Raw genomic sequence first — 20,655 nt, forward strand, 5'->3', positions numbered from 1 at the left:
TGGGGAGCAAGTTGGCTGCATTACTTCTGCTTGTAATGAAAGGTGCCAGCATGGTCTGGGGTGGCCTGGGGCTGTGCGTGCATGCTGCATCCACAACAACTGCCTTGGGCAGCTGGCCAAACCCACTGTACACTTGTTCTGTTGGTGACCACGGGTTCAGAGCTGTGAGCTTGGTGTTTGGCTGCCTGGACACGAGGTACAAGGAAGCACTGGTCCTGGCCCTGCTCGTCCTCTGCTCTACAATGGCATCACCATGCTGCCTGTCACTGTTCCCCTCCTCCCCATGGCCACGCTGCTCCCAATGCAGGAGGAAGCTCAGCATGGAAATGGGTAAAAACCTCTTAAGCGCTGAGAACCTATGCAGCTCTTGTAGTGGAAATAAGTCAAACTCTCTTGAGCATTGAGAGAAGCACGGAACCTGGGCCACCAAGCAGGAGAAGCAGAGCTTCACCACCACTTTGAAACCATGCTTGCCAATTTGGGAGTAGACCTGGGTTAAAAAGCACACTTGACCAAGTTATTATTATTATTATTATTATTATTATTATTATTATTATTATTATTATTATTATTATTATTATTATTATTATTTTCCAGTTTATTCTTTATGAGGCCCCAAAAAAGTTCCTTCCTGCTTGGCTGGACCACAGACCCCAGTCGTTGCCCATGGGGCTCTGGTGACGCTGCACCTCGAGCGCTGTGTTCAGCTTTGGGCCCCTCACTACCAGAAGGACATCAAAGACCTGGAGTATGTCCAGAGAAGGGCTACAGAGCTGGTGAAGGGCCTGGAGCACAAGTCCTGTGAGGAGCGGCTGAGGGAACTGGGGGTGTTCGGTCTGGAGAAGAGGAGGCTCAGGGGAGACCTCATTGCTCTCTGCAACTGCCTGAAAGGAAGCTGGGGTCGGCACCTTCTGGCAGATAAATATTAGTAGGACTAGAGGGAACGGCCTCGAGTTGTGCCGGGGGAGGTTCAGGTGGGAAGAGACATTTCTGCTCAGACAGAGCGGGCAGGCACCGGGACGGGCTGCCCAGCGAGGCGGTGGAGTCCCAGTCCCGCGGGTGCTCAAGGAACGGCTGGGCCTGGTGCTTGGGGACGCGGCTGGGTGGGTGGTGGCGGTGGCAGGGCCTGTTTGAAGCCGGACGCGGTGCTCAGCGACATGCTGCGGCGAGGGGTGGTGGCAGGGCCCGGCAGCAGCCCCCGGCCCGGCCCGCACCGAGCCGCTCCGCCCCCCCTCACAGCGCGCCCTGAGGCGCGGGGCGGCACCGGGCCGCGGGCTGCCGGGAGCTGTAGGCGGCGGCGGGGCCTGCTCCGCGCGGCGGGGCCCGGCGGAGGATGGCCGCCTGCTGCCTGCCGGCCGCCCGGCGCCGCCTCGGGGCCCTGCTGGCGCTCGGCGCGGCCCGGCGCGGCAGGTACGGGGCACGGGGACGGGACGGGACGGGACGGGACGCGGCGGTGGCGGCGGGGCCCGGGGGAGCAGGGGCCGGGCCTGGGGAGCGTCGAGCGTCCCGGAGGGGTCCCGCTGCGGGTAGGGGGAGGAGGGGAGCGCGCCCCGGGCCGGCCCCGTCCTGGAGCCTGAAACGGCCCCGCAGGGAGAGGCCCCGCGGGCTGCAGCCCCTCCGCCTCCCCGGGTCCACTCGAGAGCACCCAGACTTGTGGACTCCCGGGCTGGGCTGCTTCATCCTCGGTGTGCGCGGGGTCCTGGGGAGGGGACGGCACCCGTGTGGTTTGGGAAGAGAGTCAAATCAATTTTGTTAATATTTAGACAGAGTGTGCAGGCATGTTTTTGAACACCGTGGAATATGGCTTTTAAAAGGGCAGTGAGACCCACAGCCGTCGCTTTGGTTAGTTGAATGAAATGCAGGCAGCTGAAAACAAAACAAAAAGATAAAATGTAAGATAGTTTATTCTAAGGGTTTTTCTATGAAAGAAACCACGTAAATGTAATAAAACGATTCTAGAGCACATAACAGAAGCACCTGGGTTTGGGACTGAACGTGAAGACGTGTGTCTGGAAGTCCTCCCGCTGCCATGCGCGTGAGGACTGCTGGGCCCTGCGCACAGCGCGCAGCAAGGCTGGAGCAGGTGGGACTGCTGGCGGAAGCCAGGCAGGCTTTGTTGGTGGAAAACAGCCAGAACCTGCCATCGTCATGAAGCTCCTCTTTGTGCAGGGGCACGCCATGGCTGCGTCCACACTGCAGCCAGAGGGAGTGGCTTGATGCAGGCAAGTGGTGGTGGGGACCAGGTGCCCAAATTCTGGGGACTTCTTCCGCTGGACTGGCTGTAGTCTGGGTGTCTGCTGCCAGTTTGTGGCCATCATGTGCTAAGGTGTGCTGCAGAAGCTTATTCTCCTGTTAGGTTTCATCAAAAAGGAATCCACAAAATGTTCTCATACACTGCCCCCAGATGAGACAGTGAGTGAGGATAATTAGATTTTCTCCCAAGCACTGATGTAGACGGCTCTGTACCTCAGTTCTGGCATGCTTTGTCATGCAGATTTGGGAGGAGGAGGAAGGAGAGATTAAGGGAGAGGTGCGATAGGGTCCTTGTGTTGGAAGGGGAAACAGCATGGGTTTGGGGTGTTTGGGTATCATGCATGTGGTCCAGAAAGAAATCATTAAAATGCTAATCTTTAAGGACAGCTGGCTTGAACCATGTGGCTACAATCAAGTTCTCTCCTCCATCTATCTGTTTGCTCTTCTGTGACATCAGTTTGTAAATCTTTTTGAATCACCAGCTTAGTTGTACAATCTTTTCACACCCTTTGGGACTTCCCCATGTCTGTCACTTCAGGATGCATCAACTTCCTCCCGTGGGATTCCTGCCTATTTTTAGGGCAGCTGTGATCAAGACTGTACTTAGAAGGCTGAATGTGCTGCACTGTGCAGCAGACAGACTGTAAATAGCACATGCCCTTGGTAGAGGTGTATTTCATCCTCAAGGAAGAAGTAAATGGGGCAACATTTTCAATTCTGCCTAATAGTTCTTAAGAATTCCCTTTGGAACCAGTCTGGGACACTTTTTTTTTTGCCTCCAGCTTTTAAGGCAGGCTTGTCTGAACAGCCTGTGGCACCCGGGGCATTTCAGCGCATGGGGGAGTGTTTTGTGGCTTGGTTTCACCAGCTGAAGAAAGGAGTCCATGCTCGCAGCTCTCCGCTTCACGTAGGCAGGTCCCCATGGTGGAGACACCAGCTCGCTCATGCCCCTCTCCTCCTACACACTGAAACACACCCCTTTCTGTAACATGAATCACTTGCACAGGGAAATGACACAGTAAGCTTCGCTTCTTGGATGCATAAGAGTTACCTCTCTTGTATAGTTCTGGTTTGGGTTGTTTCTTTTAAGCTGCAGGTACCTAACCTGTGAGGTGCCAGGCAAGGCTGCTTTCTCAGCTGCATTTTAGCTTCTTTGGTTCATCTGAAGCAGGGTTGATTTCCATTCCTGCAGCTCTTTAAATGAAATCCAAGAAGATAAAGGACAAAGCTTGTGGTTGATGCTTACCGCAGGCACATATTCTCCCCCACAAGTAAAGCTTTCCAGTTGCTTAAAGGTCGTTCATTGATTTTTGAAGGCACGGTAAAGGAGGTACAGCTCTTTCCTCACTTCTGGCTTAACTACTTCCTATAATTTTGTAAAAGTACTGTGTTAACCAGTTGCCAAAACAAATGGGACGAACATCATTCAAGGTGGAGTGTTGTGCCCAAAACAGATCTCTGCAGCCATGGCTAAAATGTTGGGCTTTCTCCTCTGAAGGCATTCCTGGGACCAGAGCTGCAGGGGCTGGGGAGCTTTTTGAGAAGGCTCTTTAAAGGAGCATCCTGCTTCAGAGTAAATACACTTAGTAAAGGCACTTTCAGGTCTGTATGTGATATGTAATGGCTTTGAAAAGGGACAGTTTGGCGTACAGACCACGTTTCAAGTATCCACTTAATAAAAAGTGGTATATGCAAACGTCTTCAAGTGGGAAAAGGGAGTCTGTCATTAGTGCTGTGGGTGGTATAATAACCTTGTGTTAAAGACAAAATGAGGGAATATTTGGGCTACTGAGCAGGGAGTGGTAGGAGATGCTTGGTGGTCTTTGGGCAGATACATCTCTTAAAGCGTGCTTTGGTCAGACAGATAAGGTAGGCTAAGCCCTCATTGCCACCCAATGTGGGACGCCTCTTCCTTTCCCCATGTTGACCTTCCCACTTCTCTCCAGGCTCCACATGTTGTCTGTTCTTCTGTGCTGGCACTTGTACTCAACAGATCTCTCAGCAAACCTATTTGAGGACGCTGGACACAAAACACTTCAGCAGGGGTAGTTTTTGGCAGGTTTAACTACCTGAACCTTCATTCTGCAGGAGCTGCAGCGTTCAGTACTGGGCTAAGAGGCACGAACCCTCCCCATTCAGTTGCCACTGTCAGCTAGATCCTCACGTAGTGTGTATACAAAAGCGCTGTGTTGCAGGGGGTGTTGCAAGCCTGGCTCTGCTCAGCTGAGGTCCTCCTGAGAAAGGAGAGGCTCACTCTTCCTTGTCAAGACTATACTCAAATGTTTGCTCTTGGAAGCAAATTGAGCTTTCTTCTGCAGACTCTGTTCCTGTGTGAATTGTGAGGGGGAGGTGGGCTGAGGCTTTGCCCTAATGCTGTCCAGGTCAGCTGTAAATGCAGGAGGTGCTTCTCTGCATTGAGGAGGTGGGGGGAAAACTGCGCTTCGCTCCTGGAGCGACTGCAGTGGTGGTGGCAGTGAAGGGCACTGTGGAAAAGCAGAGTGAAACACTGTCTATTTATTGAAGTGTCTAACCTACTGCTTTTGATCATCTTTTGATGAAACTGTTTTTAGCTAGATTTCCACTATTTATTTTTGGGAAACCTGTGAGATAGTTACAGTATAGAATAAGCTTCTTGGCATCTAGGCAGTGTTGTTACAGCTCAATGCAATTATCTAACTCTTCGGTTGTTTCATAATTTCATCTGCAAGTTCATCTGCAACATGGAGTCAGCCTTCTGGATGAGTTTCACCTGATGTACCTGCATGAATTTACATTCTTAGAGGAGCAGGCGAGGCTCTGCCCATGTATCTACTTAAATGCTGCAGCTTCACAGATCTACTGAATTTTGCTTAAAACTTTTGCTTTAAAATGATTCTTAAAACAGCTCTCTGCTACCTGCTCCTTTTCAAGACTGCCTTGCAAAAAAGTTTCTGAAGTTTACCATTCAGTATTGACTATCTGTACTGGGAAGTTAGCAAAATGCAACCAACAGCTTTTTTTCCTTTAAAAACCCGACTCTTTTTAGTTAATGTCAGGGAAGTGGCGCACAGCCTCTGTAGTGATATGAGCCTAAAATAAAAGAGTTTTTTCAAAATGTCTGTCTGAGTTTTCTGTGCTAGTTGCCTATCTTTTCTGAAAAGAGGTAAAATTTTATCTAGAATCCTATGTACCTTTTTAAGAGGATCGTTTAGAAATTACAGTAAACAGGAATCTTTCTTTATGACCATGTTGTAGCATAACTTTTTTTTTTTTTTTTTTTTTTTTTTGCTAGTTTGTACTTCAGGGTGTCCCCATGTGTTTTCAGCACTGCAGCTCAGCAGAGAAGTACAGGAGATGAGTGTGGCCCAGAAGATCCCCACGATGAGCCAAAGCATCCCCTTTCTGATTGTGCCTTAGAGCACAAAGCCATCAGATTGGAAGAGCAAGTCCGGGATTTAACTGTAAGTGTGCTGCTGGTGGCACCACTGTTTTTCATTCAGTCCCCTCGACTTTGTCTTTCAGCCCTATCTTTTTCTCTAAGCACTGTAACATCCAAACGTCATCGCTGTGCTCTGGCAGCATTCAAAGCAGCAGTGCTCTAGGCGTTAGGGTACACTGTGGAAGGAGTACGGTCTGCCTTTCCCAGAAACACCAGCTGTCAGTAGCTCCCGGGAGGAAGACACTGATAGTATGATCCTGGCAGAGAAAACTGTATGTGAGAGATGGGCTGTGGTCAGCTCTTTCACAGTGCTGTGAAGAGGGAATGGCAGGAGCTTTGTCCTGACTAGTATTATATGTTGTAATGTGCTGGACCCAGATTGTCTGAGAAGGGAAGTTATCTTTGGCATCTAGCAGGGAAATGGAAGGGATCATTTTATAGGGAATTTTCAAATGTGAGTAAGGAGAGGAATAAATACTGAAGCATGGGGCAATTGTGAGGGCAATTGCCCAGAAAGTACTGCTGCAACAAGTGATAAATCAGCTGTTTCTGGATCTGTTGCTAAGACTTGCCTGGTAGAGAAAGGAGTGTCTCAATAGGCACAGTGAGTCATGCAAAAAGCAACAGCCTGACAATGCAGCGTCCAACTGAGTTGTGCCCTGAAAGCTTCTGGCCTTGACTTGGGTCTTTTGAGGGGATTGCGGTTGTGCTGATTCAGTGGAGACTGTGATCAGTAGGAGAGGGGTTGGATTTGCCTGTTCTAATGAAAACGCTGGAGCCCAGCACAAACCTTCTGCTGTGAAATTGGTTATTTTTAAATGATTTCTAAGGGATTGCAAACTTGACAAGAAATCAGTTTTACTCCTTGTTTGATGTCTGCTCTTGCTATCATGGTTACAGGAACGATACCGGAAAGCTTTGGCAGATTCTGAGAATGTCCGGAGGAGAACACAGAAGTTTGTGGAAGATGCCAAACTCTTTGGTAAGCAAAGTGAGGAAGAGCTGTGTTTACTGCAGCAACATGCCTGCCTGCCTGCCTGAGCATAAAATGCTGCTCAGCAGCTTTTCTCTCCCCTCTCAGTCCAGCCCTTGTAAAGGCCGCACGATGTTTGGCCTGGATTGTTGGTGTCTGAGCTTACTCACTATTTTTCTATATGTCCAGCTGAGACGAGTGAAGGGGGAAAAATGTTTAATCATTGCACTCTGCCAGCATCATTTCTGAGAATGAGAAGCCATTATTTTCTATAGCACGTGAATATCTGAAGGTTTTTTTGTAGCTAAGCTTTGAAATTAGAGCTGCTGTCGTTTTATTACCATTCTACCCATGGTGCTACAAAATGGCTATTGAGTTCTGGGTTAATCAGCACTATTGGTTTGCAACTTTTTTTTTGAGTCCTGAGTTTTTGTATGCAGCCTGCTTTAGGTTTGAAGAAAAATGAGTTCCTTTATTAGAAGTTGCTCATGGAGTGAGGCACAGGGGGCTGTAAAGCATTAAAGCAGAGCCTGGTTCAAGAGGAGACAAGTTGGTAATTGGTCTGCTTCTGTCTGCTCCTTTGTTGCCTCTCCTTCATGCTATTTCATTCTGTGTGTGTTTGAACATGTATGTACAAGTGTAGACAGCACTGAACTATTGCTTCTTTCTCGTTTCTGTTTTCGTGGTATGTCTTTCCAGTAAATTAGTTTTGGCATCATTATAACTGAAGGAGGTTGGTTTCCCTGAAATTTCTGCACTGTGTAATATACTGTTTCTGGAAATGTGTATGATCTAAATACATTTTTCTAATGAAAGACGCTATGGCAGTTTTCATGACCAACTTGAGGTCCATTTTATCCAGTCCTTCCACAGCAACTTTAACATATGAATATGAATAAAATTGTGGATATATGTATGGATGGCCATGTATTATATCAATTTCTCCCCATCTTGTTTGTTCCGTGTGTGTATAGGCATTTCTGTGAGTTGTTTGGCAAAACATTTAGGACTGTGGGACTGTTTTGGAGGGTATGGAACAGCATTCTAAATGATGAGGCTTAGTCCCAAGAACTTCTTGGAGTGAAATACTAATAATACTAATAATCATTGATCTATATAGATGTACCTTTCCTGCATATACCTTGATTTGGGGAGTCTTCATGATAGTCCCCATGTAATGCTAAAGCTTTGGCTACAGGATACAGAAGGCACCATCTACTCTCATTGAAATAAGAGTTGAAATCAATTAGCAGCTGTAATGGTGCTTTCAAACTTCTGTGACTTCGTGCCTGTTGTAGGCACTGTAGCTCTGTGTAGTCGTTGTTCTTCATGTACTTCTTGCTTCGTTATACGTGTAGGAATCCAGAGTTTCTGCAGGGACCTCGTGGAAGTAGCAGACATCTTGGAGAAGACTGCTGAGAGTGCTGCAGAAGAAGCAGAGCCTAGTAATCCAAATACAACTCTAAAGAAAATCTATGAAGGCCTGTCTCTCATAGAGGCCAAGTTGCAAAGTGTATTTGCCAAACATGGCCTTCAGAAGATGAACCCTGTTGGGGGCAAATATGATCCATACGACCATGAAATCGTCTGCCATGTACCAGCTGAGGGAATGCAGCCGGGCACGATAGCACTGGTGACTCAGGATGGCTACAAACTCCACGGCCGCACTATCAGACATGCACTCGTTGGCGTGGCGGTGGAGTCGCAGGAATGACATCACCTTGCCTTCTTGGCATCTGGGACCTGATGGAGCTGAGGACCTCTCAGCACTCAGTGACAATGCAGCTGCATGTCTTTATTTATTAAGCTAGGTTTGTATTGTACGTTGGCTTCTTTATAATGTGTGCAGTCGTTTTGTCATTAATTATAAGGTACTTGTATATTTAATGATCCTTTTTGGAGTACATGGAGTAGTACTAGGAGTTCCACTATTTGTCAGGAACGTGGTACTATAGCTCCTTTCTCTGTTGCTCATTTCTCTATTAAAACAAGTACAGGGAAGGGGATATGAGAGAGAAAGAGGAATTCTCTGAGATTTAGGGTATTTTGTCTCTCAGCTCCATCTCTGAGACAGATGCCTGCAGTGGCCTTCAGGCAAGTAACTTCTCTGCCTCAGTTTCTGTATCTGTAATAAGGGAGCATAATAATACTTATTGACCTACCTCACAGGGATGTGGTGAGGCTTTTTCTTTGCAAAGCACTCATAAGAGGAAAAGCTCAAAGGGCTGAGTATTATTATCGGTCTAGTTCTGGTGTCTTCCCTTGTCCCCAGAGCCCTTAGATGAGGATCAAGATGATCACTTGAATTGATACTTGGGGCCACTTTTTTCTTACATCGTTTCAGGAAAATAATTCTGGATTAATGAAATCTCTGTCATGCTACAGTTCAATAGGGATGCGTCTTTAAATAGAATCTGGTTGTTGTGTCAGACTTCAATGTGTTAGTATTTGTTCTCCAAGTAAAATTTCAGCTTGACACCTTGTTCCTTGAGGTAAAACAGGGAGTGATGGTTCTTGGTAGAGCCAGAAACTCTTCTCAAATCTCTATCCAACCAAAAAGTATATTTTATAGGAGAGTAATCTCTCTTCCCTGATGGGTATTTGTGCATCTTTCAAGCATGATAAACTGTATGCTCTTTGTTGCAGCTTTCGGCAAAGTGGAGATGTGCCCTTAAGTAGGAAATCTGGACTGTTTTATTTTCTGGAGCTCTCCAATAATGGTACTCAGATAACACTAACTTCCAGTTCATATTCAGATTCTACTTCTGTGTAGTCATAGCAAATATTAAAACTTCTGTTTATTATTTTTTTCTTGACACAAGGAGAAAAAATCATTTCTACATGTACTAAAAGTCTCAAGTGTCCTTGAAACAATTTTAGCAGCAATGACAAGAAAGCTGGAGAAGCAGAAGGCAGGGGAAGTGAAAGCAGACCTCAAGCCATCCTCCTAGTTGGAAGCATGTTGTTGTCACAGTATGCCATATGTATTTCCCAGTGGTCCTTTGCCTGGGAGTCCATTTATCTCAGCTGAAAGGACGCAGTCACCCAGTAAGATCAGAATTTAACCCTTTAGAGAACAGTAAGCAGAAGAGTGGCAGAAGAGTTATATAAGCCAGGCTGTGGTTTGCACTACATAAAAAGCAAAGTAGGCATGGTGGTTTTCAGGTTATTTCTTACAGATTCATTAATTCCTGCCTTTTTGCTTTCTGGAATTGGATCTGTGGCCTGACAGTTATTTGAGACACACTTGCAAAAGCTCTTTATTTATGGTGGATGCTGTCACAGGTTTGGAAGAAAGCTTATTCTTCTTCCATTCCTTTGCAGGCTTCAGTTGTGTAATCCTTTTGTGATGGACTTCAAGATAACAGCAGCCTTCAATCAGCAGCTGTCAGCAGTCTTGCATGTGAAGAGACTCTCTGCAGAGCACATGCAGCTAATTGGCTGTCACTGCAGATTTTTTAGGAAGATGCACATTTTAAATATGCTTTATGCAAGCTGCTTTAGTGACAGCGGGATGGGGGGTGATTCAGTAGTGGATACAAGTGCAGTTTTGTGCTGGTATTTAGGTTTTCAGAGGGGCACTTGAGACTTAAGCCTGAAACAGTGCTTCATGGCAGCACTAGATCACTTTGGAAAACACTCTAGTTCAGTACTCTTGTTTCATCACACTTGGAAATTTTAGAGATATAAAGGACTTCCTGCTCGTTGTTTTTGCTGACTGTACATACCAGGTTATACAGAGATAATCGAGGCAGAGAACAGGTGAAATTTGTGATGTGGCAATGCAAGTCTTGCAGTTCTGCCTGTGACTGCCTGCAGCCTGTTCTGTGGAAACTGTAGCTTCAGTTGGAGCAATTGCTTCTTCTCTGCCTCTTCAGTCCATGGTATATCAGCTGATTCTTTCTGCAAATACGAGGGGAGAGCTAGTTATGGAAACTAATTTGTAATGTGAAATGTTAGTTATAAGAAACTGAAGAAAACCACAAGCATTTCACGTAACAAGTAGTTTTCAGTCATAAAAGGCTGCAGCTTATCTGAGCCAGACATAAAAGTAGCATGTGGCCAAAAGTGATGGGATACAAAGCATCTTTATACTGACCCACTGAGCAACCTGACTGTGAAAGTATGCTGCATCTGCTTGGCCCACCTTTGGACCACTTACCAGGCCTGCCTGTGACCTCAGCTAGTATTCACCCTTTTTTGCCTTAAAGAAATACCCTAAAATGCACTCTAGACACTTTCCATCTGTAATAAGAGGTTATTGATTCAGCTTCTGTATCTGGGATCCACTTTCAGTGAGGCACTGTTGTATGGCTGCAGCAGAGATCTGAGGTATCGGGTTCCCGTACAGTATTTGTGAGCCTCCCACAGGCCCGGTTTAATTTGGGGCAAGCTTTTTTCCCAGTTCATGCCTCAATTTTTAAGATCTATGAAACTTATATAAGGTCTGATCGGGCTTTTATGATGGTTATTGCAAGACGTACCTATTGCTTAGAGAAATTACCAAAGAGGTAGATACTGTTACTGTTGTTTGTCCTAGTTTTCTGCTTAATTGCAATTGTGAAATGAGAATGAAATAACCAAACCTTGATTCCAACACAAAATTTAGATTTCCTAAGCAAAATTTGATTCTCTTGCCTTTGAAGCACACTTAATGATCTCTTACTGTGGATGAGATTGCCTAAGGATTGAGTGAATTTCTTCGCAGATTGTAGCTCCCGTGTCTTCCCCGTTTGTGTAAAGCTTATACGCTGAGTGCAGTGGGACAAAGTTCCCCTTGGTGCAGTTCCATCATGCTCTGCAGTGACACCAAAGAGGAGTCTGATTCATGAGCTTCTTCTCTCACTTTATTCGGTGACTCGAGCTTGTAGAAGGGACAGAATAGTGGAGGAGAGGAAGTATTGCATACCTTTGACTCATTTCCACTCCGTTCACCCAGCCATGAACTGAACTGGGAATGCGGACTAGATAACCCCTGCATGCAATGGTGATGTGTGGACCTGCATTTCTGCTCTCAGAAAGAGGGCAGCCCTGCTGCACAGGGGCTCTGGCCTTGTTCTGTGATCCCGCCATATCGTGCCGGCGTCTTAGCTCTGACCAGGAGCAGTGCAGAATGTGAATGTTGCTTTGTGAACCTTAAGTTCTCAGTGCTTCATCAGCAGTTGAAAGAGAACAGCTGTGATAAATCAATGGCTATAAGTCCTTTAAATTAAAAAAAAATGTATTTAAGTTTTATATTGTGAATATTGTCATTGTGTTTATTTTAAAAGATGTTTTGATATTAGTTGCAAAGTCAAATGAACAAAGCGTTGCTAATCTCCAAAAATTTTAATTCTGTTTAGTTGGTGGGAGACCTGTATATACTGTCTGTTTTTGTGTTTCTGTGCGCTGTGTTTACCCAACAGTTCTGGCTGTATGAAAGAGGAAGACTCAAGTGCGGGAGCAGTGCAAATAATTGACAACAACATTTGAGTTAATGTTGGAAAGGGCTTATTTTCTTTAGATGTCCAGATACTGTCCATTTGCTAATGATAATAATAAATAAAAAAGAATTGCGGTTGCTTCTTTTCCTTTTTCCCCCTTCCCCAAACTGCTGCTCATTCTGGTTGCTGCTTTAATTGAGTGGGACTGTAGATTGAAAGGTTTCTAGCTATTCCTGAGCTGGCTATCTAAAATAAGGGCTACAGTCCACTGCATTTGTTTGGCATTTTATGAACAATCCTTTAGGTGCACTCCAAGAAACTTGGGGGGGGGGGGGGCATCTTTCCTCACACAGGTGAGTTGCCAGGGGTTTCTGTACTGATGAACTTCTGTCATTCTCTGGTACTTTGTGCCTGCTTTCCTTTCTGTTCCTGGTTAAGTTCATTCACAGACCACTGTGTAGAGAAAAGCTGTCTGCCAGCCTATGGTGTTTCATTCTGCAGAACTCCTGACAGTTGAAATACATGTTATCTTGTGTTATTTTTGTCATTCTCTTCCCTCACAGCTTCATTTTGCTGCTTATTTCTCCTTTTGTGTGTGACATGTGGTAGCAAGCACAGTGTGCAGCAATTTAGGTGGCATAATAGACAGTGTGTTTTAGTGCTTATGGTATCCACAAGTGGGTTAGGATTTCAGGGATTTGTTGAGGAGAGCAGGCTTTCTCTCCAGGGATTGCAGCAGATTTCTTCTCCCTTCCTGCATCCTCTGCAAAGATAGCCTGGCCTTCATTCCTCGTATTGCTGTAGTCTCTTTGTGTTGTGCCATGTCAGCAAGCCTTGCTTGCCTCAATTTCCTGAAGCTCTGAACGCCCCTGTGCACTTATCACTTAAAAGAAGAAAAAAGAAAAAGCCACTTTGTAAAAGAACATTATAAATGGCCTTTCTGGGATAAGACCTAAATCCTTGTGCTGAGGATCTACCAGCAAAACCCCCTTGTGATTGTAGAGGCAACTTCCCACCATACTGGCTCTTCCTCATTCTGCCCAGGAGCAGCTGTGATTGCATTGCTCTGTGTGTGCTAACCAGCCAAGACAAGGAAATAATGCTAACTGCTGTTGTGCTAGTAATTGCTGGCTCATCTGGTTTTCTCTGCAGCAACAGTGAGAGTTGGGAGTTTTCAAATCACAACCATCTCCATCTGCCAAAAAAAAAAAAAAAAAGTGTGTGAGCAAGAGAAGGAGTGTTTTGCTTACTGCACAGAGCCAGCCATAGTGAAATCAGGGCAGTTAAAATAAGGGCTTGTTAAAACCTGAAGCATGCAGATGCATTTCTGTGCTGTGTTTTAAGCAACTTTGGGAATGTGGTTGCCCTGTGCTGGTGGGTCAGTACTGTTCACTGTAAACTTCAGGGGAGCTGAGCAGCAGTCGGAGCTTGGTCTGTGTCTCCCCCATGTTCACATCTGCATTTTGGGGTTGTGTTTGCTCCCCTACACCGAACTTCCAAAGGGGCTTCTGACTCGGGGAGAGGTAGCCTCTGCATGTGTTCTGGCTTCTGCCTTTCCTGTGATGGATTCCCAAATTTAATTTTGTCTTGGTACAGAGCCAGCCCTTGGCTACAGCAGGCTCTAGGTGCTGTAATTACACGCGCTTCCCGGTTTTGCTCAGATTTTGCTAGCCTTTGTATTCCAGGTAGCAGCAGGCTCCCAGACAGGATCCCCAAGACACAAGCATCTTGCTGCCAGGCTCCTTGTTTTTCTGAGGGCAGAAATTACAAGCAAAAGCTTGAAATGCCACTGCTGAGGTACGAGTCACAGCAGAGCCCAGCCTCGTGGCCAGGCGCTGAGCACCGTGTCCTCCCCCACGTGCCAGCTCAAGATAGGGAAAACACGCTCCCACAGCAGCTTGGCCTGAGGGCAGTAAAGGTGGGCTCCTGCCACTTGGGAAGCCCAGCACTGTGCAGGAAGGTCCCACCCCGGGGCCTGTCGCTGTGGGTTCAGGGATCACTCGGTTTTAAGCTGTCGGTTCAGCACTGGGCCGGCCGTGGGTCGGCAGCTGCTGCGTGTGCAGAATGGGGGCACCGCGCATCCTCGGCGTGGTGGTGGTTGTCGGTCGAGCATCGCCTCCTCTGAGCCCTGGCGTCACGGTGTGGAGAGCCAAATTTCGCAAAACAAGGCCGATTTTGACGCTACGCCTGTGTCTGCAGCCAGCCCGCCGCTTCCCCCGGGGCCACAGGGAAGCGAGCAGCCCCAGCCCCCGGCCACGCTGCCCGGCCGGGGGGCGAGCCCGGGCCCCTCTCCCCCCGCAGCTACCGGAGGCGCCGCCTCGGTGCTCTCCGCCCTGCGGCCGGCCCAGCCCGGGCTCCGCAAGCGCCATGGGCCCGCTGCCCCCTGCCCTCCTCCCACTGCCTCCGGCGGGGGCCGAGCCTGCCGTGAGGGGCGGGCCTGGCCGGGCGCTGCCGCTGCCGCTGCCGCTCCCGCTGCTGCCGGGCCCCGCCGCCGCCGCCGCCGCCGCCCGCGCCATGGCCCCGCTGCCGCCGCCGCCGCCGCCGCTGCTGCTGCTGCTGCTGCTGGTGCCCGCCCTCCCGGCCGCCTCCGCCGGCCCTGCCCCGCCGCGCAGCATCGGTAGGAGCCGGGGGGCGAGCGCCGGGAGCCGGGGAGGGCGCGGGGGGGAGGCGGGGGCTGGGGGGGGTGCGACGGGGCGCGGGTGTCGGCCCCGGCTGACCCTCGGCCCGCAGCCGTGGTGGGCGCCGGGCTGGGCGGCGCGGCCGTCGCCTACTTCTCGCAGCAGCAGTTCGGGCCGCAGGTGCAGCTGGATGTGTACGAGCAGGCCGGCGTGGGCGGCCGGCTGGCCACTGTCACCGTCAACAAGCAGCAGTACGAGAGCGGGACCGCGTCCATCCACGCGCTCAGCCTCCACATGCAGGACTTCGTCAAGACCCTTGGTGAGCCGATGCTGCCAGGCATGCCTCGGGCACGCCGTGACCCCTGTGCCATCCCTGCACCCCTCTCCTGGCTGCCCTCAGTGGGGTTTAGCGCTCACAAGATCCTCCTGCTTTGTCTCGTGGCGCTGGGGAGGTTCCGTGGGATGCCCAAACACATGGGGTTGGATGAGGGGCCCCAGGGTCAGCACTCCCTGATGCTCAGCCAGGAGTGTCACCCTGCCGCCCACCGTCCTGCCCGCATCCCCATCTGGTTCTGCCCCTTCCCAGCCGCCCGCCGGGGCCCCTCTGCTCCCTGCAGGCCTCAAGCAGCGGCGTGAGGTGCCAGGGAAGAGTGCCATATTCAGCGGGGAGCACTTTGTCCTGGAGGAGACCGACTGGTACCTCCTCAACCTCTTCCGGCTCTGGTGGCACTACGGCATCAGCTTCCTGCGCCTGCAGATGTGGGTGGAGGAGGTGATGGAGAAGTTCATGAGGTAGGAGAGCCAGGGGGCTCAGGCGGTGCCAGGGCCTTCCCAGCACCAGAACCCGACCAGGCGCCCTGTGGTGCTGTCCCCTCCAGGATCTACAAGTACCAGGCGCATGGCTACGCCTTCTCCAGCCTGGAGGAGCTGCTGCGCTCGCTGGGGGGTGAAGCCTTTGTCAACATGACACAGCGCTCGGTGGCCGAGTCCCTGCTGGAGGTGGGCGTCACGCAGCGCTTTGTGGACGATGTCATCGCGGCCGTCCTGCGCTCCAGCTACGGCCAGTCAGTGCTGGTGCCCGCCTTTGCAGGTGCACTCCCTTACCCCACTGTCTGAGGGTTCCTCCCGTAGTCCCCTCCCCGGGCAGAGTTCTGAGGCACCCTCCTCTTCCTCCCCCCAGGAGCCATGTCGCTGGCAGGGGCCCAGGGCAGCATGTGGGCAGTGGAAGGAGGCAACAAACTGGTGTGCTCGGGTCTGTTGAAGCTGACCAAAGCCAATGTCATCCCTGCCAGGGTGACGGGCATCTCTCTGCACAGCTCGGGTGAGTATGGCCAGGGGAGGCTGCTCCGGCCCCATGCACCCATGGGTGCTGCCGGCCTTTGGGTGTGGGTCTGTGGCCAGCAGGGTGGGAGGTGCTTCGTGGGTAGTATGGGGATCCCAGGGCACTGAGGGATGCCATCTGTCAGTCTGATCCATCTGGGAGGCAGGGCCCTGTGCTACAGACCTCAGCTCTGGGGTCCCTTAGGGCTTTTCTTTGGGCTCGGAGATTCACACGGACACCATCCATGTTGCAGGCTTGCCCCCTGCTCCAGCTCAGCAGGAGGGCTGGATAGCTCTGGTTTGTGGGGCGGGTGGCTCTGCCCTGCTCCTCCTTACCTGACTACGCTGAGTTTCTCTAGAAGTTTTCTCCCACAGGGAGAAAAGAAGGTCCAGTGCAACACAGCTTGGGGCACGGGGCTACACTAACTGTCTTTTCAGAAGGGAGAGCCCTGTACCAGGTGCACTACGAGGGCAGCGAAGGCCAGGGCTCGGCTTTCTACGACATGGTGGTGGTGACAACTCCCCTGCACCCCAGCAGGAGCAACTTCACCTTTGAGAACTTCGAGCCACCCATCGCCAACTTCCCTAGTGCCTTCCAGCCCTCCGTCACCTCCGTGGTGCACGGCTACCTCAACTCTTCCTACTTCGGCTTCCCTGACCCCAAGCTCTTCCCCTTCGCCAGCATCCTCACCACCGACACCCCTGACCTATTCTTCAACGCCATGGACAACATCTGTCCTGTCAACATCTCGGTGGCTTTCCGTCGCAAGCAGCCCCAGGAGGCTGCAGTGTGGCGAGTTCTGTCCCAGCAGCCACTGGACAAGCAGCAGCTGAAGACCCTCTTCAGGTCCTACTACTCGGTGCAGGTGACGGAGTGGCAGTCGTACCCCCACTATGACTCCACCAAGTCCCTCCCGCCCATCGTGCTCCACGACAACCTCTTCTACCTCAGCGGTGTGGAGTGGGTGGCCAGCTCCATGGAGATGATAGCTGTGGCGGCCAAAAATGTGGCCCTCCTGGCTTACAACCGCTGGTATCAGGACCTGGAGAAAATCGACCAGAAGGACTTGATGCACAAGGTGAAGACTGAGCTGTGATGCACGGGGGTGGTGGTGTGGTAGCCAGGGGAGTATTTATTGCCTTGGGAACAGCACGGGGTTTGGGGCAGGGGGTGAGGGACGGTCTGTGTCCCATATGACTTGAACAAGCTTTGCCTTCAGGAATATGACCCCTGCCCTGTGCTGCTGCCTGTCTGTGCCACACGCCTGAGGTTTCCCCATTCCCCTCCCTGCTCTGTACTGGAAGGAACCTGTGGGTTTTCTGTCAAAAAGGATCATGGCTGTGCTGCTGTGGGAGGGATCTCAGGGGGCTTCAGAGGCCAAGGCTGTGGGGTGAGCAGCAGGGGTGACAGGCTTGGCCAGAAGCAGAGCCCTGCCCTCCTGCCAGCAGCGCGCAGAGTGGCTCAAGCGATGCGCTTTATTGAGGATCTCAAAAGCTGCCCCAGCCTCCCCAGCCAAGCCCCCAGTTTGTGCATGGGGTGAACACCCACTCTGCAGCCCGGGGCTGGGGGTGGTGGGCAAGGACCCTCCTCTTTGGCCCTTCCCTGGAAGTTAGAGGGCTCACGGTGAGGCTGCAGGCAGGGCTGCATGGCTGGGTTGCTTGCAGGGGCTGCCCCAGCGGTGGGTGTCCCCAGAGTGGCTGCTTGGACTTGAGGCTGACAGAGCCCACAAGGGGATTTCAGGGAGCCCTTGGAGCTATGCAGCTGCAGCCTCCTTGTGCAGACACACTCCTTGCCCTGGCGATGCTTGGGAAGCAAGAGCAAGCTGGTTAGATGCCCGTGAGGGGCTGTTAGGGTTAGCTCTGCAGGCTCAGAAGATGCAGGTGCAGCCCACAGCAATGGTCTCCATGACAGTCTGGTACTTCTTGTGACACTTCTTCCTCCCAGAGGGCTTGCGCCCCACCTTGCCCGTCCCCTGGCAGAGCAGCCGGCGGACGGGCAGCCGGCTGTAGATGGGGATGCTGGCCATGGTGCGGTCCTCCTGCATCGTGAAGGGGTTGATGCAGCCGGTGCAGAGGCACCGGGCCTCGGGGATGTCTGCTGGGATCCGTGTTGCGTCATGGTTTATGCTGGAGAAGAGAATCAAGAGGAGGCAAGGGAGACGGTGAACCTGGCAGGTGAGATGGGGATGGGCAGGGCAATGCCACAGCAGGGTGACATGGGGAGCTTCCCGTGGGCTAGCTCCATGCTGCTGGAGCCACAGTCACTGCCATGCCCACCAGCGTGCAGCCAGCACACGTGGCCCTGCCCAGAGCCCCTGGCCCTTAGGACCGTGCCCCACACTCACCTGTAGGCCCAGGGGGATAGGCTCCTTTGGTTAGACCTCCAGAGCTGCAGGTTGACCTGGCACTTGGTGTCGCCTGGCTCAGAGCTGTTCCTCAGCTGGCGCACCATGTCCTGGATGCTGCGCTCATAGTCCTCCATGGGGGTGTAGGTGTCATCCAGGCTCCAGGCCAGGGCGGGGGCAGCTGTGGGGGGCCGTGCCGGACCCCTTCTCCTCCCCTTGGCTGCCTTGCTTTGGTCTTTGGCTTCTGGCACCAGGACCATGGCAAAGGTGAAGATGCAGAGGAGAAGCTGAGGAGGAAGGAGGGTGGTGCTTGACTGCCCAGGCCTGCACAAGGGGTCACACCAGGCGATGGCAGGGCTGCATCCATTTTGGGGTGGCACGTGCACTGTGGGGTGGTGAGCACATTGTTGTGGTGGACCTGTAGCCCAAGCCCCAGGTGGTGCTTGTGGCTGCACAGTCCCTTGCCCAGGGACATGCTGGCAATTTGCATCACCCAGAGTGCCCCCGTGCTGCCCTGAGCTGTGCCCCCGGGGGGCTGCATGCTGGGAGGGACGCATGCGCATCCAGCTTGGGGTGTACCTCAGGCTCCTCTGGTTTAAAAGGTGCTTTAGAGATGAGACAGGCAAGAATGGGATCTTTATCGAAGCCCTCCTCTCCCTCCCTCTGTGCTCCAAGGACAGAGAGAGAAAGAAAGATGCTTTTTCCTTTCCTTCTCCCTCTGGCCTTGTGGGGCCAAGTTCCCGTGTGCTGACAGCTGGCAGGCTGCCCCGTAGCAAACAAAGTTGCTTTCTGTAGTCCTGCTCCTGCTATTCGCCTTCCTGCAGCTGGCTGAGGCAGCCCCACACCCTGCTCGCAGGTCCTGCTCCTGGGCAGCTGCCGTGACACTCGTCCCATGCAGGGGCCCGGGGCAGAAAGCTCTCAGACCTGGGCTGTTCTCTCCCTCCCGTGCCGTGCTGTCCCCTCGGACCATCCTGAATTTGCTCTTCAAGGCTTCTTTGTCCTTGTTGCATGAGGCATGGGAGTGATTGGCCCTGCAGGCCAACGTGTGCATCTCCAAAGCAAACAAACCCAGGTAGCCATCCGCAAACAAGCGTGTCACTTATTCTATCACAGAAGACAAATGAGCAGCGAGCCCCGAGCCACAGCACGGTCACCTACCAGGTTTGGAGCCCACTCCATCGCAGCAGAGGAACTCGCCTGCAGTGAGGCTGGCCCAGACACACTAGGAGCTAAATAGGGAAAGCCTCAGCCCCGCTGTGCTTTCCCAGAGGTGTGTCTGGCGCATCCCCGAGGTGCCAGTGAGCCTCAGGGCCAGGGGCCAGTGTGGTCTGGGACTCGGCCACTGCCTCCTCCCTGGGCGCTGGCTCCACCAGTGGCTCCAGCCATGGCCCTGAGGGACTCACTGGACAAAACCTGCCCGGGGAGGGGTTTGGGGTTCTGCTGGGGGTGACGGCATGGTGACAGGAGCCACCCTAGCTCAGACCCATCAAGCGAGGTGATGGCACCCCAGCACCCCGATGTTTCCATCCCCGAGCCTGTTCTGTCCCCTGCTGCTGCTCCCAGCCCCCAGCAGCGCGGGCACAGCGGCTGTGCTGGCAGCTGGCCCTGGGGCTGTGCCCCGGAGCTGCAGGCTGGGGGTGCTCCTGGGGGCGTCCCTGGGGGTGCTGCCCCCACCCCAGGCCGTGCCATGCCCCTGCGGTTTCCCGAGGCTAGGCACTGGGGCGTGGAGTGCTGCGGAGGGGGAAACTGAGGCACGGGGCGGGTGTGGGAGGGCGCAGCCACGGCCTGGACCAGGGCAGCGGGGGTCACTCGCGGCTTGGGGTCCCGGAGCAGCCCCTGTCCGTGTCCCTGCAGCCGGGGGATGCTGTGCCGCACGGTGGTGCTGTCCTCCACCCAACCGCGCCGCCGCCCTGCAGCCTCCGGCCGGGCCCTGCCCAGAGCCTGCAGGACTGGGAGCGGAGGTGCCTCGAGCTCACCCCGGGCTCACGGCGCGCAGCTTGTCCCCTGCTGCTCTGGAGGGACCTTGTAGGAGTCGAAATCTGCGGCCCCAAAAGCTGGGAGGGCTGCTGCAGGAATGCCCCCACTTGGGGCATGTGCCCCCCTCTCGAGGCTGCGAGGCCTTTGTGTGTTGTAGGGTGCAGGGAAATTTCCTCATTTTCCCAGTGCGGGACCTGGACCTCTAGACAGAAATAATGAACCACAGAAAATGGGGTAAACCTCACTGCCCCCCCACGTGCTGCTGCATTTCCCCTCCCCTGAGCCCCCCGCAGCCTGGGGATCGTGCAGGTGATGTGGTGCCACTGCC

The 20,655-nt window shown here is 52.2% G+C and overlaps 3 protein-coding genes across 4 annotated transcripts; 2 read left to right on the forward strand and 1 right to left on the reverse strand.

Moving 5' to 3' along the window:
• Window positions 1-136: 136 nt before the first annotated feature.
• Window positions 137-12,204, forward strand: GRPEL2 (GrpE like 2, mitochondrial). 2 transcript variants are annotated; one of them, XM_082771486.1, is made up of 4 exons: window positions 137-1,410; window positions 5,525-5,693; window positions 6,572-6,653; window positions 8,003-12,204. In XM_082771486.1, the coding sequence occupies exons 1-4, from the start codon at window positions 1,334-1,336 to the stop codon at window positions 8,356-8,358; spliced, it is 684 nt and encodes a 227-aa protein (XP_082627612.1). In that variant the 5' UTR covers window positions 137-1,333; the 3' UTR covers window positions 8,359-12,204. The 2 variants fall into 2 exon arrangements, with proteins under 2 accessions (XP_082627612.1, XP_082627613.1); XM_082771487.1 differs by having other exon boundaries at window positions 5,558-5,693.
• A 2,176-nt stretch (window positions 12,205-14,380) lies between these two features.
• On the forward strand, window positions 14,381-17,235 carry PCYOX1L (prenylcysteine oxidase 1 like). Its single transcript, XM_082771924.1, has 6 exons — window positions 14,381-14,684; window positions 14,798-15,004; window positions 15,303-15,477; window positions 15,564-15,775; window positions 15,866-16,006; window positions 16,444-17,235. The coding sequence occupies exons 1-6, from the start codon at window positions 14,435-14,437 to the stop codon at window positions 17,100-17,102; spliced, it is 1,644 nt and encodes a 547-aa protein (XP_082628050.1). The 5' UTR covers window positions 14,381-14,434; the 3' UTR covers window positions 17,103-17,235.
• Window positions 17,236-17,631: 396 nt separating this feature from the next.
• Window positions 17,632-19,529, reverse strand: IL17B (interleukin 17B; the record flags this gene model as incomplete). Its single annotated transcript, XM_082771923.1, is given in 4 exon segments — window positions 17,632-18,132; window positions 18,283-18,349; window positions 18,352-18,637; window positions 19,509-19,529. Coding segments are annotated over 4 exon segments (633 nt in total). The 3' UTR covers window positions 17,632-17,873.
• Between the last annotated feature and the right edge of the window lie 1,126 nt (window positions 19,530-20,655).

Source organism: Aythya marila (genome assembly GCF_965140915.1).
Source record: "Aythya marila genome assembly, chromosome: 14".
NCBI lineage: Eukaryota > Metazoa > Chordata > Aves > Anseriformes > Anatidae > Aythya > Aythya marila.